Source organism: Papio anubis, chromosome 12, assembly GCF_008728515.1.
Source record: "Papio anubis isolate 15944 chromosome 12, Panubis1.0, whole genome shotgun sequence".
Lineage (NCBI taxonomy): Eukaryota > Metazoa > Chordata > Mammalia > Primates > Cercopithecidae > Papio > Papio anubis.
This window is the reverse complement of record NC_044987.1, coordinates 102,040,740-102,060,687: the sequence shown is the minus strand read 5'-3', so window position 1 is coordinate 102,060,687 and position 19,948 is coordinate 102,040,740. Positions and strand designations below refer to the sequence as shown.

General features: G+C 52.7%; 1 protein-coding gene across 4 annotated transcripts; it reads right to left on the bottom strand.

Moving 5' to 3' along the window:
* Nucleotides 1-229: 229 nt before the first annotated feature.
* On the bottom strand, nt 230-11,549 carry RAPSN (receptor associated protein of the synapse). Of its 4 annotated transcripts, none has more exons than XM_003909923.4 (8): nt 11,258-11,549; nt 10,302-10,640; nt 4,523-4,681; nt 3,864-3,962; nt 3,652-3,774; nt 3,182-3,235; nt 1,503-1,702; nt 230-513 (listed from the first exon to the last, which is right to left on the bottom strand). In XM_003909923.4, the coding sequence occupies exons 1-8, from the start codon at nt 11,447-11,449 to the stop codon at nt 441-443; spliced, it is 1,239 nt and encodes a 412-aa protein (XP_003909972.1). In that variant the 5' UTR covers nt 11,450-11,549; the 3' UTR covers nt 230-440. The 4 variants fall into 4 exon arrangements, with proteins under 4 accessions (XP_003909972.1, XP_017803903.1, XP_009184362.1 ...); XM_017948414.3 differs by having other exon boundaries at nt 1,503-1,838; nt 11,258-11,548; XM_009186098.4 differs by having other exon boundaries at nt 1,503-1,655; nt 11,258-11,548.
* Between the last annotated feature and the right edge of the window lie 8,399 nt (nt 11,550-19,948).

The window sequence follows — 19,948 nt, the reverse complement described above, 5'->3', positions numbered from 1 at the left end:
CAAACTGCGTGTTTCCTGTTTATCATATACCCCCCCACCCTCTGCATGTCAGCTTCTCACTGCAGGGATCGCGTCTCTGTGGCATCCCAGGTTCCTGGAGGGACAGCTGGAGGCCCTTGTACCCATGTGCAGAGGAAACGCTTGCGTCTGAGGAAGCTCCCGTGGGGAGCCTCACTCCCACTCTCCCCACTCCTCAGACCTTGGGCATGGAAAGTCGGAATCCCTGGGACCAGGTACAAACAGTTTATTTTTCTATGAAGAGCAAAGTACAAAGAGGCAGGGAGGGGAGCTGGGCACAGGGGAGCAGCCGTGGGCAGGTCCTAAGGCCCTGGCTGTGGTGAGGACATGCTGGCAGCTGCCCCAGGAGTAAATGGGTCTCCAGTGCACAGTGGAGAAGGAGCAGGAGCGGCGAGGAGGAAGCCCACACCTGCTGCCGGGAGTCACACAAAGCCAGGCTTCATGGATGAGCGGCGGCAGTTGGGACAGCTCCGGGTCCCGTTGTTTTGCAGGCACCTGGGGAGGCAAAGGGCCCTGTCCACTCCCGAGGCCTGTCCTTCCCTCCGGGCCCTGGGCCCTCTCTTCCTTGCCTGCCCTCTGCAGGGGCTGGGACACATCCTGGTGGCTGTTCAGCAGCAGTGGAAGGGAAGGGAATGGGGCAGGCTCCCACTGCACTCTGCTTGCCCCTCTCCTCCTCTGCCCCAGGGACCTCCAGGGCAGAGCATGGGCTGGGAGTTCAGAGGATGGGATGGAGCCATACCCAGGGCAGGTCTGGCCTGGATGTCTGACCTAATGACCTTTGAGGGGCCTCTCTGACTTCTCTTTGAGGATTATGATAAGAATGGCCACAGATCTCAGCTCCCTGCAGCCTCTGCCTCCCGGGTTCAAGTGATTCTCCTGCCTCAGCTTCCTGAGTAGCTGGGATTACAGGCTCCCACCACCATGCCTGGGTAATTTTTGTATTTTTAGTAGAGATGGGGTTTCACCATGTTGGCCAGGATGATCTTGAACTCCTGGGCTCAAGTGATCTGCCCACCTTGGCCTCCCAAAGTGTTGGCAAGACAGAGGTGAGCCAAAACGCCTGGCCAAGGTAAAGTGTTTGCTATTGGCCAGGCGCGGTGGCTCAAGCCTGTAATTCCAGCACTTTGGGAGGCCAAGACGGGCAGATCACGAGGTCAGGAGATCGAGACCATCCTGGCTAACACGGTGAAACCCCGTCTCTACTAAAAATATACAAAAAACTAGCTGGGCGTGGTGGCGGGTGCCTGTAGTCCCAGCTACTCGGGAGGCTGAGGCAGGAGAATGGCGTAAACCCGGGAGGCGGAGCTTGCAGTGAGCTGAGATCCGGCCACTGCACTCCAGCCTGAGCGACAGAGCGTGACTCCGTCTCAAAATAAAAAAAAGTGTTTGCTATTAGTATTATTGCTGTGATTAGGCCAGCTGGGCCCTAGAGTGCCCCGCAGAGACCTTGCCCACCCCTGTCCACCCCCCGCAGGAGTCCCCACCTGAGGTGGAAGATGTGGGAGCAGGGCAGGGCCTGCAGCCGGCTGTTCTTCTCGCCTATGGACTCGCCACACAGGCCGCAGTAGAGCTCCGTCTCCTCCACACACTCGTGGAACCTCACGACATGCGCCCGCAGTTCCCGCTGCAGCCCTTTGCTGCGGTAAATGCTCTCGCTCAGACAGTGCAGCTTGAGCTGGCTCAGCTGGGGCCCGCGGGAGTGGAGAGTGGCAGTGGGGGATGAGAGCAAAGTCAGTGCAGGCAGGCTCCAGTCTCAGCCACTTCCCTGTCTTCCTGATGGACCTCGGGAAAACGTCCTGCCCTCTCTGGGACCTTGCTTCCTTTCATGCAGAATGAGGGGGTGGGGGAGATCAGAGGTCTTCACCCCCCAGAACTGCCTGGAGACCCCATGTTTTTGAAAGATTTTATGACCAAACCTGGCACACAGACTCTGTAATACTTTGCGGCAGGGCGCCGTGGCTCATGCCTGCAATCCCAGTGCTTTGGGAGGCCGAGGCAGGTGGATCACCTGAGGCCAGGAGTTCAACACCAGCCTAGCCAACACAGTGAATTCCCATCTCTACTTAAAAATACAAAAATTAAGGCCGGGCGCGGTGGCTCAAGCCTGTAATCCCAGCACTTTGGGAGGCGGCGGGTGGATCCACGAGGTCAGGAGATGAGACTATCCTGGCTAACATAGGTGAAACCCGTCTCTACTAAAAATACAAAAACTAGCCGGGCGTGGTGGTGAGAGCCTGTGTGGTCCCAGCTACTTGGGAGGCTGGCGGGAGAATGGCCTGAACCCAGGAGAAGTAGGAGCTTGCAGGCGAGATCGCCACTGCACTCCAGCCTGGGGAGACACGAGACTCGTCTCAAAAAAAAAAAAAAAAATACAAAAATTGGCTGGGTGTGGTGTGGGGTGCCTATAATCCCAGCTGCTCCAGAGCCTCAGAGGCAGGAAGAATCACTTGAACCTGGGAGGCAGATGTTGCAATAGCTGGGATCATGCTATTGCACTCCAGCCTGAGACATGAAAGTGAAACTCCATCAAAAACTAATTTTTTTTTGTGAATAGTCTGGCTCTGTCGCCAGGCTGGAGTGCTGTGGCGGATCTCAGCTCACTGCAGCCCGCCTCCAGCCGTCTCCTGCCTCAGCACCTCCTTAACTGGACAAGCTCCCTCCTAGCCAAACTGAACCCCAATGACACAAGCCAGAAGCAGGGTTTCCTATGACGCCAGGATGTCTCATTCTCCTGACCTATGATCACTCAAATATAGAGATGAGCTTCATTCCCCAGCCTCCATATTTTTTCCGAGTGGGTCTCACTATGTGGCCCAGGCTGCTCTCAAACTTCTGGGCTCAAGTGATCCTCCCACCTCGGCCTCCCAAAATGCTAGGATTATAGATGTTAGCCACCGTGTCCAGTCCACTGTTAGGAGTTTTAATCAACAGCAGGAAGCTTCTGAGGAATTCTGCTATGCTCCAAGCTATGAAACTCCTGCCCTGCCCTCAGGAGTGCTCTCTGTGTGGCAGAGAGAGAGCCAGGGTATGGGGTTGGCTGCAGGCAGTTCCCAGGATCAGGAAGTGCTCATGATGGGAACGGGCTCAGGAAGGCCTTTCCCCAGACCCAAGTCCCCCACTTGGGCCCCTGACCCCAGACCCAGGACACAGAATCAAGTCTGACCTTGTTCCCCACCTCCTCGGCCAGATCCTGGGCTCTCTCGATGACGTCCAGAGCCTGGAAGGTGAGCACAGGCCAGGGCTGCGGGCAGAGCTGTCTGATAGGCCTTGCTCACAGGGAAGCACGGGGTAGGGGGCAGGCCTGGGGAGGGTGACATGGCAGCTGCCCTGTGTGTGAAGGCAGCAGGAAGGGCCTAGGGCATAGTCATAGGGGCTGTGTGGGCAAGTGACCTCCTGCTTCAGTTTACCCAGCAGCCTGGGTTCCAACCCCAGCTCCAGGCCTTTACTAGCTGTGGGTCCCAGGGCAAGCGATGGGCCTTCTCTGAGCCCAGAAAATGACCAGGAATGTCCTGGCCTCGTAGGATCAGAGTGAGGCTGACGTCAGACGAAGTGGCTGAAAGAGCCAGCTGACCTGCTGGCCCCAAGTGGGGAGCGCTGGGAGGGCTGAAGGGTGTGGGAAAGGCCCGACCTCACCTTGTCCAGTGCCTTTCTGGCTACCCAGCACTTGGCCACACCCAGCAGCGCCTGCACTTGCCCCAGGCGGTTTCCGATCTCGGTCATGATGCTCATGGCAGAGTCATACCTGGGGAAGGCTGTCTGCAGAGCCAGGTGGGGGATGGAATCAGACGGCATCAGGCCTGTGCCCCAGTCCCCCGCCCCCAGCCCCTGCATCCCGGTGACCTCACCTCCAGGTCCCCACGGCTCCGGTGGATGTCAGCGAAGCAAAGTAGGCAGAGCGCCTGCAGTGGCCGGTCCCCATGCTGCAGTGCGATCTTCATAGACTCCTGCGAGGGAGGCCAGTGGCTCAGGCCTGCTCCTCTGCCATCGCCATTGGAGTGCCCTCCCCTCAATGGGCCTCTCTGAAGGGACAGCCCAGGGAAGCAACATCCTCAGAGCCTAGCGAATCTATCATGGTGCTGAGGCCTCACGCGCCGAACCACTGAAGTCACAGCACCCAGCTAGGTGGGTGGAAAGTGAGGCTCATAGAGAAGTAACTTGATTGGAGTCACCCGGTAAGTGACAAAGCTGGGATGTGAACCCAGGTCAGTGGGACTCCAGAAACTGGCCCTGTACCATCTCTACCCTTCAAAGTACCCCATATAGGGTGTTGGGGACAGAAGGACGCCCCCTTCCCTGCAGATGGATTGGAAGAGAGTGGGGTTTGGGATGAGGCTAGGGGACAAATGTTTCCTTCAGGGGCTCAGCTATAGAGAGGGTGGGCCAGGGGCAAGCCCTGGGGGGCCTCCGGGGGCTGATTTGGAAGAAGGAGGCCCTGCTGTCCCAGGCCCCAGTCCCTGGCCCACACCACCTCATCACCCACCTGCCCCCTTCCCCGCCGCCCCACCTCACAACACTCCATGGCACTGCCCAGGTGGCCCAGCAGGCGATAGGCCACGGCCATGTGGTACTGGCTCATGGCCCGATACTTCAGGCTCCAGCCTTTGCCATAGTCGTTGACGAGCTCTGCGGCTTTGCAGGGGAAGAACAGGGCTTTCTCGTAGTCCTGCAGGGGACGTGGGATGGAAGGAGGCAAACTGAGTGGCAGAGGCTGCCCCAAGTCGAGGGCTCCTGGGCCAGGCTTTTTTTCTTTTTTTTTTTTTTGAGACGGAGTCTCGCTGTGCTCCCAGGCTGGAGTGCAGTGGCGTGATCTCGGCTCACTGCAAGCTCCGCCTCCCGGGTTCACGCCATTCTCTTGCCTCAGCCTCCCAAGTAGCTGAGACCACAGGCGCCCGCCACCACGCCCGGCTAGTTTTTTGTATTTTTAGTAGAGACGGGGTTTCACCATGTTAGCCAGGATAGTCTCGATCTCCTGACCTTGTGATCCACCCGCCTTGGCCTCCCAAAGTGCTGGGATTACAGGCTTGAGCCACCGCGCCCGGCCTGGGCCAGGCTTCTTTAACAGCAGGTAGGGGCGGGGGGGGCCCAAGTGTCTACTCATTCATTGTGGCATCCAGGACAAGAGTGGCCCAGGTAGAGGGAACAGCCAGTGCAAAGGTGTGGGCTCCGTGGACTCAGGGATTCTCATCTGGTCTGTGATGCATCCCAAGAGCCTAGCACAGTTCTTGGTACTTGGTGGATACACAATAAATATTTGCTGAGTGAATGAATAAAAAGACAAGAAAATACAGTTGGCTTCTCTTTTCTCCCAATGCCAAACGGACTCCTCAGCTTCAGAGATGCACAGGGACGGGAGATACCAGGTCCCTCCACTAGAGCTTGCCTGCTGGCACCCAGAAGCAGGTGTTCACTGAAGCTCAGTGGCAGACTGGCAGCACAACAGGCTCAAAGAACATCAGACAGATTCAGCGAGGTGACGCAACCATTGGCTTGTACTTTCTCCTCAAGCATCGAAATGCCTTTTCTACCTGCCCACGGTCAGCTGATGACCTGGCCTCATTGCTCCAAGAGGAAAAGGAAGAAAATCAGGGAGAAGCTCCTTCCCCTCCTGTCTCCACCAGATCTCCCACCTCCGCACCTCTGCTCCCACGCTCCCTGCTTCCTTTCCTGTCACTGTGGAGGACGGCTCCTGTTCCCATCAAATGCCAGCCCCCGATGAGCAGTCTCTGCATCGTCAGGTTCTCTCTTTCTACAGAATCTTTCCCATCCACGTGCAAACATGTCTGGCATTTCTCATCTCGTTTAAAAAATAAAAACTGGGCCAGGCACAGTGGCTCAGGCCTGGAATCCCAGCACTTTGGGAGGTCAAGATACGAGGATCTCTTGTGCACAGGAGTTTGAGAATGGCCTGGGCAACTTAACAAGACCCCGTCTCTACAAAAATAAAATCAGCTGTGCATGGTGGTGCATCCCTGTAGTCCCGGCTACTCAAGAGGCTGAGGTGGAAGGATCACTTGAGCACAGGAGGCCAAGGCTACAGTGAGCTGAGATTGCACCACTGTACTCCAGCCTGGGTGACAGAGGTAGACTCTGTCTCACAAAAGAAAAAAAAAAAAAAAAAGAAGGAAAGAAAAAAGAAAACGAACCCACCTTCTCTTGACCTCATTTCCCTTCAGCTAAAGCTCCATTTCACTGTTCTTTTTCAAGGTAAATCTATTTGATCTTTCACTTAATATTTAACAAGCAGCTCCAAGTTAACACGACCAAAAGAGAAGTGTCAATAACCCCAATAAAAACCTTTTCCTAATACGCCTTATTACGTACTTTTAAATTTGAAGCCATATAAATGTTTTACAGGTTAAAAAAATTAAATTGAATTTGAAAAATATCTAAAAATAGAAAATGGAGGTCAGGTGCAATGGCTTATGTCTGTAATCCCAGCACTTGGGGAAGCTGAATTGGGAGAACAGCTTGAGGCCAGGAGTTCAAGATCAGCCTGGGCAACATCGCAAGACCATTATCTCTACAAAAAATTTAAAAATTAGCCAGATGTGGAAGAATGTGCCTGTAGTCCCAGCTACTCAGGAGGTTCAGGAGGGAAGATCGCTTGAACACAGGATTTTAGGTTACAGTGAACCGTGATTGAGCCACTGCACTCCAGCCTGGGTGACAGAGGAAGACCCTGTCTCAAAAAAAAAAAAAACAAAAAAAAAACAACTAAGGCTGGGCGTGGTGGCTCACGCCTGTAATTCTAGTACTTTGGGAGGCCGAGGTGGGCGGATCACAAGGTCAGGAGATTGAGACCATCCTGGTTGACATGGTGAAACCCTGTTTCTACTAAAATACAAAAAAATTAGCCAGGTGTGGTGGCACGTGCCTGTAGTCCCAGCTACTTGGGAGGCCGAGGCAGGAGAATCACTTGAACCTGGGAGACAGAGGTTGCAGTGAGCCGAGATCACACCACTGTACTCCAGCCTGCAACAGAGTGAGACTCTGTCTCAAAAAAAAAAGTAAATAAATGTCCCTAACCGTGTGTCATATTACTACAACCACACACACAAAATAATTATTTTGGCTGGGCGCGGTGGCTCACGCCTGTAATCCCGGCACTTTGGGAGGATGAGGCGGGCGGATCACAAGGTCAGGATATAGGAACCATCCTGGCTAACAACGGTGAAACCTGTCTCTACTAAAAATACACACACACACACACACACACACACACAATTAGCCGGGCATGGTGGCGGGTGCCTGTAGTCCCAGCTACTCAGGAGGCTGAGGCAGGAGAATGGCGTGAGACCACCTGGGAGGCAGAGCTTGCAGTGAGCCGAGATCGCGCCACTGCACTCCAGCCTGGGCGACACAGTAAGACTCTAAAAAAAAAATTATTTCAATGACTTTAGAACAAAAGTACTCAGTTTACCCACAGTGGGATATATATTTATTATAAAAACAAGGCTGGGCATGGTGGTTCATGCCTATAATCCCAGCACTTTGGGAGGCCAAAGTGGGCGGATTACCAGGTCAAGAGATTGAGACCATCCTGGCCAACATGGTGAAACCCCGTCTCTACTAAAAATACAGAAAATTAGCTGAGTGTAGTGGCATGCGCCTGTAATCCCAGCTACTTGGGAGGCTGAGCCAGGAGAATTGCTTGAACCTGGGAGGTAGAACTCGCTTGCAGTGAGCCAAGATCGAGCCACTGCACTCCATCCTGGTGACAGAGCAAGAGTGTCTCAAAAAAAAAAAAAAAAAGCCAAAAGAACAGCAAATAAATCTTAAACTTCATTCAGTTGTCTTTATTTTCTAGAGTTATACTGGTATTGTCTTTTGGAATTATTTTATGTATTTTGTAGAGTAAAGCAAATATTTAATTATGTTGTTAGAAACTAAGATTTTTCGTCTAAGAGAAAAGACAAGTTGACAATAAGTTAAGGGGAGCTCCTGAAACATTAGATTTGAATTGGAAATACCAGTATAAACTTCAGTTGTTCTGGTAACTGAAAAGATTTAGAAGCATGGACATCCCACTAGCAATGAGCACCCCATAAGCCCACACTTGTGGTTTTTTTTTCCCTCTCACACAGGGTCTTGCTCTGTTGCCCAGACTGGAGTGCAGTGGAGCAATCATGGTTCACTGCAGCCTGAAACTCCTGGGCTCAAGTGATCCTCCTGCCTCAGCCTCCTGAGCAGCTGAAACTATAGGTGTGAGCCACCATGTCTGGTTCATTTTTTAACTTTTGTGCAGTTGGGGTCTTGCTATGCTGCTCAAGCTGCTCTCAAATTCCTGGGCTCAAGCAATCCTCCTGCTTAGCCTCTCAAAGTGCTCAGATTATAGGCATGAGCCTTGACAAATTAAAAAAAAAAAAAAACTAGGCCGGGCGCGGTGGCTCAAGCCTGTAATCCCAGCACTTTGGGAGGCCGAGACGGGCGGATCACGAGGTCAGGAGATCGAGACCATCCTGGCTAACAAGGTGAAACCCCGTCTCTACTAAAAAATACAAAAAACTAGCCGGGTGCGGTGGCGGGCGCCTGTAGTCCCAGCTACTCGGGAGGCTGAGGCAGGAGAATGGCGTGAACCCGGGAGGCGGAGCTTGCAGTGAGCCGAGATCCGGCCATTGCACTCCAGCCTGGGGGGCAGAGCGAGACTCCGTCTCAAAAAAAACAAAAACAAAAACAAAACAAAAACAACAACAACAACAAAAAAACTGTTTGTAGAGGCTGGTCTGGAACTCCTGGTCTTGAGCGATCCTCACCCCTCAGCCTCTCAAAGTGCTGAGATTACAAGTGTGAGCCACCATGCCCAGCTTACTTTTCTTCAGAATTAAAAAGGTTTTTAAAAACCCCTGTCCCGCCCTAGTCCTATCTCATCTCACTGAATGGCTCCCCCTTACATCTGCTTCCGAAAAACAAAGTCCTGGCTGTCATCCTTGGTGACTCATTTCCACCCATCCCGGCTTGGATCCATCAGCATTTATCCACTTACTAACTCCAAGATGTATTAAGCATCGACTGGGGCCAGGCATTAAATCCCCCATGCACCAAGCACGGCACAGATACCTGAGTGGAAAGGGAACAAAAATACCCAGGGTCGGCCGGGCGTGGTGGCTCACGCCTGTAATCCCAGCACTTTGAGAGGCCAAGACGGGCAGATCCCTGAGGTCAGGAGTTCAAGACCAACCTGGCCAACATGGTGAAATGCCATTTCTACTAAAAACACAAAAATTAGCCGGGCATGGTGGTATGCACTTGTAGTCCCAGCTACTTCGGAGGCTGCGGCAGGAGAATCGCTTGAACCCGGGAGGCGGAGGTTGCAGTGAGCGGAGATGGCGCCACCGCACTCCAGCCTGGGCAACGAGAGCAAAACTCCGCCCCTGCCCCACCCCCCGACAAAAAATACCCAGGGTCAGAACCTGAAGTCGCTGACCCTATCAGTTCCTTCACAGCTGACCCTCCTCCTCTCACCTCTCTACCTCCACACAGACCTGAGACACACCTGACAGCCATGGTGGCCTCTGTCCTTCCTGGAACATTCCAGGAAACATTCCAGGGTGCCTCCCCAGGGTCCAGCTTGCTTTTAGGGGTTCCCCCATTTTTGCCTAGAATGTTCTCTCACCAGATTTCTGCATGACGCCCCCTCTCTTCTTCAAGCCATCAAACATCACCTCCGCGAGGCCCTCCGACCACCGTGTTTGAAATTATGACACCCCCACACCCAGTGCTGCCAGCCCTTTGCCCACTTCGCTTTCTCCTAACCACTTGACTTCCTGACTGTGGTGATCGTCTTTCTTCCCCAACTAGAACGGAACCCTGGTGAGGACGGGGACTTGGCTGTTCTACTCACTGCTACACCCTGGGCCAACAGTCTTGGGATATGGTAGATGCTCAATAAAGATTTGGTGACTGACTCCATACAACCCCACTGTAAGGTGAGTCCTACTCTCCTTCATTTTACAGATCTCTCCCAAGGTTCAGAGAGGAGAGGTGACTTGCCCAAGACCACACAGCAAACATGGTAGGGCAGGCTGCTGGCCTGTCCTCACAGAGGAGCCTCCCATTATTCCTCCAGGAAGTCAGACAGATCAAGGTTTGAATCCTGGCTCTGCCCTTGCTGGCCTCCTGGCCAAGTTGTTACCTTCCTGGAAGAGCCTTTTCCCTCTCTGATTCTCACTTGCCTCAGCCCTCCCTAAAAGGAGGGCTAAATGAGGTAGTGCTACAGGGTGTGTGCCTCATGAGAGGGGAGCCCCAAAACCCTCCACTGCTGTCCCCCTGGGGCGCAGGCCCACCTTGACCTGGGCATAGAAGCTGCCCAGGCTGCAGCACACGCGGCACTCGAGCATGGCGTCATCGTTGTTGTGGGCGTAGCGCAGGGCCTTCTCGAAGCTCTCCAGGGCCTTCTGGAAGACGCTGAGGCCCAGGAAGGCATTGCCCATGCTCAGGCTGACCTGGCCTCCGAGCTGGGCACCTGCCCTGGTACCAGGCAGCCCAAGGCAGGTCTTGCAGTAGGAGATGGTCTTGTGAAACTCGCACAGCTTCTCGTTGCTGCGGGCCAGGTTCAGGTAGCTCTCCAGGAGGAAGTCGGCATCCTCCAGCTCGCGGGCCGTGTCGATCTGGACCACAGCGAACTGTACACCGCGACGGTGGGCAGGTGGTGCTCAGCCTGGACTCTGAGCCTTGGACCCCAGCCTGCACTGCAGACTCAGACCTGGAGGCCCCATACCCACTCCCCAGCCTCACACCCAAAGCAGCAGATCTCAAATATTCAGACCCAGAGCTTCTACCCGTCAGCCTCAGCTACCTTCCCTACACTCCAGCCTCACCTCCCAAGCTCAGGCTCGCAGCTTTCACCTTCTATCCCAAGCCTCAGATCTGGAATCTCCACCACCCACCCACCCCCAGCCTCAACCCTGGAGCCCACACCCCGCCAGGCTCAGATACAGAACAGCAGACAGGAAGGCTGAAACCTACACTGGGCTTGAGACCCACGAACACTCGACCCTGAGGCCAGAGAACCTCAGTCTCAGAGACTCGGGCACTGCAGTTCAAGGCCACAGGCCTGAATCTGACGCCAAGACTCAGCATCTAAGAGCCACAGCCTTAGATATAAATTCAGAGCCTCAGGCCCCGGCTGCCAGCCTGTGGGACACAGGGGAGCCCGAGGAGGCTGAGAAGGGACTGGGGAGCCTGGGAGACATCCAGCCCCAGCCTGACCCTCGCACGCCCCCAGGCCGGGTACACCCACCTTCAGCATCTCCTTGTATCGGCCCATCTCTGAGTGGGCCGTGACCAGGCAGCCCAGCACGCGGAAGCGCCCCATGAGGTCCGAGCTCTTCTCCAGCACCTTCATCCACACCTGCAGTGCTTTCTCTGTCTGGTTGGACTGATACAGCTGGAGCCCCTTTTCGATCTGCTGCTTGGTCTGGTCCTGCCCCATGCTCCCCAAGCCCTGTGCCCCACGTGGGGTGACCCCTCGTGGCTCCGTGCCTCTAGGCACTCATAGCACAGGAATCACAGTGCCGGCTGCCCCCTGAAACCTGGGAACAAAAGCAGCATCGGGTGGGAGCAGGAGTGGGGCCTGGATGGAGAGCAGGCGCCACCCTGGGAACAAGGCTGGTTCAGTCCCTGTCCGCAGCTGTCCCTGCCAGTTGGGGCCACGTGGCCTCTGAGGAATGTCAGCAGCAAGGTCACGCGGGCCTCTGCGCACCCACTCGCGAGCTGGGACGTGGCTTCCCTGAACATACAGGCATCTTGCCACCTGGGCACCCCCTTGGGCGTCCCTGCGGCACCTCCAACACTGACTCTGACCGCCCTGGCAGCACGGGCCCTCCCAGCAGCCTCGCCAAGGGGCCAGCTCCAGCAAGTGGGCAGGCCTTGGGCCAGAGGTGCTCGGGGGAAGGAGAGCAAGGCTGGACCTGCAGGTCTGGGGAAGCCAGGTGAGCGCCCAGCCCTGCTTCTCCCCCATCAAGACACCCCCCACCGCAGCCTCCCTGGGCTCTGTTCCTGAAATTCACTGAGCACTGTGGGTCACTCATTCAGGCCCAGGCTGACACCATTCAGCGCCTCTCACCTTAGAGAGTCTGGGAAAGGCCTCCAGCTGGTGAGAGGCCTGAGCTCTAGCCTGGCTTCCTTCGAACTCCCAGTGGGACCCTAGTCAAGTGACCTGGCACCGTGGCCTGAAGGGAGGAATGGTACCTAGCTCACTGGACCGCTATAAGAACTCAATGATGAAAGAGTTGAGAAGGACTTAGGACAGTGCACGCTACAGGAAACCCCGTATGTGCTGCACGAGGCTATCTTGCTTGGTGGCAAATGCCCACCCGGGCCAGAGCCCAGCTCTTGAAGTTTCAGTGTCTCAATTCCAATCCCAACCCCGGGTTGAAAGGGTCCCCATAATGAGCTTTAACACCAGATATTGTGGAGAAGGGCAAGGTCTTTTGTAGTACTGGGACCCCAGCCAGCAGGCCAGCTCATCCAGCCCCCTTTCTCCTCTCTCTGCATGCCAGCCTTCTTCCTGCCCCAGCGCAAAGTTCATCCTTTCCGGCTGGCCAGTTCAGCCGTTTTTAGTATAGTCACAAAGATGCACACTAATTACCACTAATTCCAGAACATTTTAATCACCCCAGAAAGGAGACGCACACCCAGCAGCAGTTACACCACTCCATTCCCCACCTTGATATGGCTGAATCATGCCCCCCCCCAACCAAATGCATATGTTTAAGTCCTAACACTATCTCAAAATGTGACTGTCTTTGAAGACAGGGTCTTTAAAGGGTAATTAAGGTAAAATGAAGTCACATGATACCTCATCCAGTAAGACTGGTATCCCCCCCGCCCCTTTTGAGACAGGATCTCACTCTGTCACCCAGGTTGGAGTGCAGTGGTGCAGTCACAGCTCACTGCAACCTCTACCTCCTAGGCTCAAGTGATCCTCCCACCTCAGTCTCCTGGGTAGCTGAGACCACAGGTGTGCATCACTGCACCCAGCTAGTTTTTTGTAGAGATGAGTTTCACCATGTTACCCAGGCTGGTCTCGAACTCCTGGAGGTGGAGGTTGCACTGAGCCGTGATTGCGCCACTGCACTCCAGCCCAAGCAACAGAGCAAGACCTTGTCTCAAAAAATAAATAAATAATAAATTTTTATTTTTAAAAATTATTTTATTTTTGAGATGGAGTTTTGATCTTGTTGCCTAGGCTGGAGTGCAGAGGGACAATCTCAGTTCACTGAGACCTATACCTCCCGGGTTCAAGCGATTCTCCTGCCTCAGCCTCCCAAGTAGCTGGGACGACAGGTGTGCATCACCATGCCTGGCTAATTCTTTGTATTTAGTAGAGACAGGGTTTCACCATGTTAGTCAGGCTGGTCTTGAACTCCTGACCTCAGTTGATCCACCTGCCTCAGAACCTCCCAAAGTGTTGGGGTTATAGGTGTGAGCCACCATGCCTGGCCACAACAACGTTTTTTGTTTTTGTTTTTGTTTTTTAGACAGAGTTTCCCTCTGTTGCCCAGGCTGGAGTGCAGTGGTGCCATCTTGGCTCACTGCAACCTTCTCCCCCCAGGTTCAAGTGATTCTCCTGCCTCAGCCTCCTGAGTAGCTGGGATTACAGGTGCCCACCACCACGCCTGGCTAATTTTTGTATTTTTAGTAGAGATGGGGTTTCACAATGTTGGCCAGGCTGGTCTGGAACTCCTGACCTCGTGATCTGCCCACCTCTGCCTCCCAAAGTGTTGAGATTACAGGCGTGAGCCCCTGCACTTGGCCCACAATAAATGCTTAAAAAGGACACAGTCACATAGAAGAAGAGTATGTGCAGATACAGGGAGAAGATGGCTATCTACAAGCCCAGGAGCAAGGCCTCACAATGAAACCAACTCTGCCAATTCCTTGTTCTTGAACTTCTAGCCTCCAGAACTGTGAGAAAATAAATTTCTGTTATTTAAGCCACCCGGTGTCTATGGACCTGTCTATTGTGGACCCTTCATAGGAATGGAATCATACAATATGTGGTCATCTATGACTGGCTTCTTTAACTTGGCATAATGTTTTCAAGATTCATCTACATTTTCAACCGTATCGGAACTTCATTACTTATTGTGGTTGGTTAATACTCGTCTGGATATACATTTTGTTGATTCATCAGTTAATGGGCATTTCAGTCATTTCATTTTTGGCTATTATGAATAATGATGCTATAAAAATTCATGTACAGCCGGGCGCGGTGGCTCACGCCTGTAATCCCAGCACTTTGGGAGGCCGAGGCGGGCAGATCACAAGGTCAGAAGATCGAGACCATCCTGGCTAACACAGTGAAACCCCGTCTCTACTAAAAATACAAAAAATTAGCTGGGCGTGGTGGCGGGCGCCTGTGGTCCCAGCTACTCAGGAGGCTGAGGCAGGAGAATGGTGTTGGCATGGCAGGCGGAGCTTGCAGTGAGCCAAGATGGTGCCACTGCACTCCAGCCTGGGTGACAGAGCGAGACTCCGTCTCAAAAAAAAAAAAAAAATTCATGTACAAGTTGGGCTGGGCACAGTGGCTGACGCCTGTAATCCCAGCACACTAGGTGGCTGAAGCAGGCAGATTGCTTGAGCCCAGGAGTTGGAGACCAGCCTGGGAAACATAGTGAGACCCCATATCTACAAAAAATTAAAAAAAAAAAAATTAGCTGGGTGTGGTGGTACACAGCTGTGGTCTCAGCTACTCAGGAGGCTGAGGCAGGAGAATCGATTGAGTCTAGGAGGTCAGACTGCAGTGAGCTGCAATCACACCATTACACTCCAGCCTGGGCGACAGAGCGAGACTCTGTCTCAAAAAAATAAAAACAAGGCCGGGCACGGTGGCTCAAGCCTGTAATCCCAGAACTTTGGGAGGCCGAGACAAGTGGATCACGAAGTCAGGAGATCGAGACCATCTTGGCTAACACAGTGAAACCCCGTCTCTACTAAAAAATACAAAAAACTAGCTGGGCGAGGTGGTGGGCGCCTGTAGTCCCAGCTGCTTGGGAGGCTGAGGCAGGAGAATGATGTAAACCCAGGAGGCGGAGCTTGCAGTGAGCTGAGATCCGGCCACTGCACTCCAGACTGGGCAACAGAGTGAGACTCCGTCTCGAAAAAAAATAAATAAATAAAAATAAATAAATAAATAAAAACAAAAAATTCACATACAAGGTTTTATGGGGATATGTTTTCATTTCTCTTAAGTATATGCTTGGAGCAGAAGTGCTGAGTAATACGGCAACTGTTACATTCTGGTAACTGTTAGGTTCAACTTTTTGAGACCTGCCTACCTGTCTGCCCCAGGGCCTTTGCTCCTCCTAATTCCTTCTCTGCTTGCCACACCCACACTCTGCTTCATAAGTCATAATTAGGATGAATCAGCCTATTATTCTCTCATTGAATTACACTGCATTCTGATACAGGACTTAGCTCTGTGATTTTACTTTGAGACAGGGTCTCACTTTGTCACCCAGGCTGGAGTGCAGTGGCGCAATCTAGACTCACTGAGGCCTCAACCTCCTAGGCTCAAGCCCCCTACACCTCAACCCCCGCAAGTAGCTGGGAATACAGGAGCGTGACACCACGCCCAGCACATTTTTGTATTTTTAGTAGAGACGGGGTTTCGCCATGTTGGCCAGGTTGGTCTCGAACTCCTGTGCTCAAGTGATCCGCTGGCCTCAGCATCCCAAAGTGCTAGGATTACAGGCATGAGCCACTGCGCCCGGCCTCTCTATAATTTTATATTAGTGAGGTTGTTTGCTGAATGTCTTTACTCCTCACTCAAATGAGGTCATATGGCTGGGCCCTAATGCAGGGCAGGACTTTGTCTCCTTCACCACTGACTATATTCCCAGAGCAAGGCCTGGCACACTGTGGCCCCTCAATAAATATGTCAAATATCGGTGAATGGGGAAGAAGGGGAGGAAAGACGGCTTCGCCAGGAAATTCAGAGCAACTACACGGCCTGATTCCTGAGAGCCCAACGGGTCAGAGGGGGCGCTCTGGGGGTCAGAAGGCAAATACCCCGCTGAGGGCTCCATGCCCCAGGCTCAGCAGAGGCAGCGGGGCTATGGGAGCAGGCCCTGGGACAGGTGGCTGGGCAAGGCCACCTGGACTCCCCACAGGAGTGCTCCTAAGCCTGGGAAAGGGAGAGCTGGCTGGGGTCTTCTATCATCTCAGGGAGGCCTGGGTTGATGCTGAGCTGCCGATAGAAGGAAGCTGGGCCCACAGGGAAGGTGTGAAGAGCACATTCTCCCCACTTCAGGGTCCAGACACTGCACATTGAGGCTCTGGCAAGAAGGAATGGAGGAAGGGCAGCCTGCATCTACACCCCAACAGAGTCGGGGACCACAGCCTTCCTCTTTCCTGGGGAACTCAAATGACCTCAAAACTTGAAAACTTGATAGGATCAAGCTGTCCTTTCCCTGAGGCAGCTCTTTGCTCATCTGACTTCAGCGATGGGAATATGACCATAATTGCTTGTTCTAGGTAGCAGAGTACCTTATGTTTCCTTGAAACATTTCTTCTTTTTTTTTTTTGAGATGGAGTATTTACTCCTGTCACCCAGGCTGGAGCGCTGTGGTGGTGAGACGTGAAGCCAGCTGGACTTCCTGGGTGGAGTGGTGACTTGGAGAACTTTCCTGTAGCTAACTAGAAGTTTGTAAAATGCACCAATCAGTGCTCTGTAAAAACTCACCAATCACCACTCTGTAGCTAGCTAGAGATTTGCAATATGGACCAATCAGCACCCTGTAAAATGAACCAATCAGTGCTCTGTAAAATGGGCCAATCAGCACTCTGTAAAATGAACCAATCAGCAGGGCATGGGCAGAGACAAGGGAATACAAGCTGCCTCCCCGACCTCCCCCAAGCCAGCAGCAGCAACGCGCTCGGGTCCCCTTTCACCCTGTGGGAGCTTTGTTCTTTTGCTCTCCACAATAAATCTTGCTGTTGCTCACTCTGGGTCTGCACCACCTTTAAGAGATGTAACCCTCACTGCAAAGGTCCGTGGCTTCATTTCATTCTTGAAATCAGCGAGACCACGAACCCACCGGAAGGAACGAACTCTGGACACAGTGGGATCTCAGCTCACTGCAACCTCCGCCTCCTGGGTTCAAGCAATTCTCCTGCCTCAGCCTCCCGAGTAGCTGGAATTACAGGCGAGCATCACCACACCTGGCTAAGTTTTGTAGTTTCAGAAAGATGGGGTTTCACCATGTTGGCCAGGCTGGTCTCAAACTCCTGGCGTTAAGTGATCTGCCCGCCTCAGCCTCCCGTGAGCCACCATGCCAAGCTTCAAAAATTTCATTTCTGAGCAGTTTTCCAGAAATCAGCTACTGTGGTTAGGTTAAAGGCATGCTCCTCTATGGCAAGGGCTGTGGTGTACTTGTCTTTATACTACTAGTAACTAACTGCACAGCCCCTGGTAAGGTAAGGTGAGACCAACAGAAGAATCCTAACTAACATTTTCTGAGTTAAACATTTCTTCCAGTTTACAAATGAGGCAACTGAGGCATGGAGAGGTAAGGTGACCTGCCCAAGACTACACTGCCATCTGCTGGTCCCAGACAGCTAGGACCAAAAGCAGTGTGGTTGTAGGAGTCTCGTTCTTTTTTTTTTTTTTTTGAGACGGAGTCTCGCTCTGTAGCCCAGGCTGGAGTGCAGTGGCCGGATCTCAGCTCACTGCAAGCTCCGCCTCCCGGGTTCACGCCATTCTCCGGCCTCAGCCTCCCGAGTAGCTGGGACTACAGGCGGCCGCCACCTCGCCCGGCTAGTTTTTTGTATTTCTTAGTAGAGACGGGGTCTCACCGTGTTAGCCAGGATGGTCTCGATCTCCTGACCTCGTGATCCGCCCATCTCGGCCTCCCAAAGTGCTGGGATTACAGGCTTGAGCCACTGCACCCGGCCTTTTTTTTTATTTTAGATGGAATCTAGCTCTGTTGCTGAGGCTGGAGTGCAGTGGCACAATCTTGGCTCACTGCAATCTCCAGCTCTTGGGTTCAAGTGATTCTCATGCCTCAGCCTCCCAAGTAGCTGGAATTACAGGCGTGTGCCACCACGCCCATTTGTATTTTTAGTAGAGACGGGGTTTCATCATGTTGTCCAGGCTGGTCTCGAACTCCTGACCTCAGGTGATCTGCCTGCCTCGGCTTCCCAAAGTGCTGGGATTACAGGTGTGAGCCAACACACCTGGCCAGAGGAGTCCCATTCTTAACCATTATACTGTACTAGAAAGGAGGTGAGGACAAGGGAGATGGAGAAAGTGGAGAACAGAGCAATAGTTTTGCAGAATTCATTGTGATCTTTATCTGAAGCACAGCAAAGTCACTGGGAACTTATCCAAAGCTGTAGCCTGGGTGGGCAGAAGATGTGTATTACAGAGAGGGTAAAGAGTTAAGACTTGCTTACCAATGGCCAGTAGACAAAAAGCCCTGGAAGGTGTTAGGGAACAGCCACAAAATGAAATGGTCTTTTCAGAGCCACTTAACCTCACAAGGTGGTGAGACAGTCGGGGGATTCAGGGCTCTCACCAGGGTGCCTGGTGTGCCAGGTACCAGCTGCACACCTCACATTTTAGGTCCCTGTTTTATAATTAAAAGTAGAAAATTAAGTTTGGGCCTGAAGCAGGAGTCACAATCTGGCATGTGAGGACTGAATATTTCTGAGTTCATTGGCAACATTGGTTAGCTAGGAGATTTTACATAAAAATCTACATTTCCTTGCTTCTCTTCAAGAGTGGAAGCTTGGCCCAGCGCAGGGGCTCACGCCTGTAATCCCAGCACTTTGGGAGGCCGAGGCAGGTGGATCACCTGAGCTCAAGAGTTTGAGACCAGTCTGGTCAATATGATGAACCTTCGTCTCCATGGAAAATACAAAAAATTAGCCAGGCATTGTGGCATGCATCTGTAGTCCCAGTTACTCGGGAGGCAGAGGCACTAGAATTGCTTGAACCTGGGAGGCGGAGGTTGCAGTGAGCTGAGATCGTGCCATTGCACTCCAGCCTGGGTGACAAGAGCAAAATTCTGTCGCTTAAAAAAAAAAAAAAGAAAGAAAAAAAAGAGTAGCAACTCACGCATGCTCAGACCTTGACTGCCTACCAACCAGTCAAGTGGTCGAGGTGTGGCCCCAAGAGACCATGAATGTCTTACTGATTCATTCACTGGGACCATGCACCCCTGACTCCCTGTTCTCACCTTGACACGGAAGCCAAATGCCACTTGTCTTAAGCTGGAATTCTTTCACACAAGTACCTCACAGTTGCAGCCCCTGCTCTAGATGCATAGCGAATGTAACTGGAGGGGACAGTCCCAGGGTCCCTCTACCACGACTATGAGGATTCTTGGGAAGTCTCCCCCTCTTACCAAGTTAGTTTCCCCAATTAAAAAGATACTGGCCAGGCGTGGTGGCTCACGCCTGTAATTCCAGCACTTTAAGAGGCCGAGGCGGGCGGATCACAAGGTCAAGATCGAGACCATCCCGCCCAACATGGTGAAACCCAGTCTCTACTAAAAATACAAAAATTAGCTGTGTGTGGTGGTGCACGCCTGTAGTCCCAGCTACTGGGGAGGCTGAAGCAGAAGAATCACTTGAACCCGGGAGGCAGAGGTTGCAGTGAGTCGAGATTGCGCCACTACACTCCAGCCTGGCGATAGAGTGAGACTTCGTTCCAAAAAAAAAAAAAAGATATCACCTCTCTGGCAACTTTTCTGTGAAAATCAAATGAGATGATATAATAACTTGCTTTGAAAAGAAGCCACTGAACTAACATCCCTCTGTTGGCTTATTATTTACGATAGTGAAAAACTAGAAAGAATTTGTGTCTGATATAAGGGTGTTCATTTTTTTTTTTTTTTTTTTTTGAGATGGAGTCTCGCTGTGTTGCCCGGGCTGGAGTGCAGTGGCCGGATCTCAGCTCACTGCAAGCTCCGCCTCCTGGGTA

What these genes read in the sequence shown, in the direction of transcription:
- RAPSN (XM_017948414.3), bottom strand. Translation starts at nt 11,449, where the DNA reads ATGGGGCAGGACCAGACCAAGCAGCAGATCGAAAAGGGGCTCCAGCTG. An exon ending in GCTTCTATGCCCAGGTCAAG is followed by an intron (nt 4,682 to 10,301) that starts GTGGGCCTGCGC and finishes CGTCCCCTGCAG; the next exon opens with GACTACGAGAAAGCCCTGTT. An exon ending in GTGCCATGGAGTGTTGTGAG is followed by an intron (nt 3,963 to 4,522) that starts GTGGGGCGGCGG and finishes CCTCCCTCGCAG; the next exon opens with GAGTCTATGAAGATCGCACT.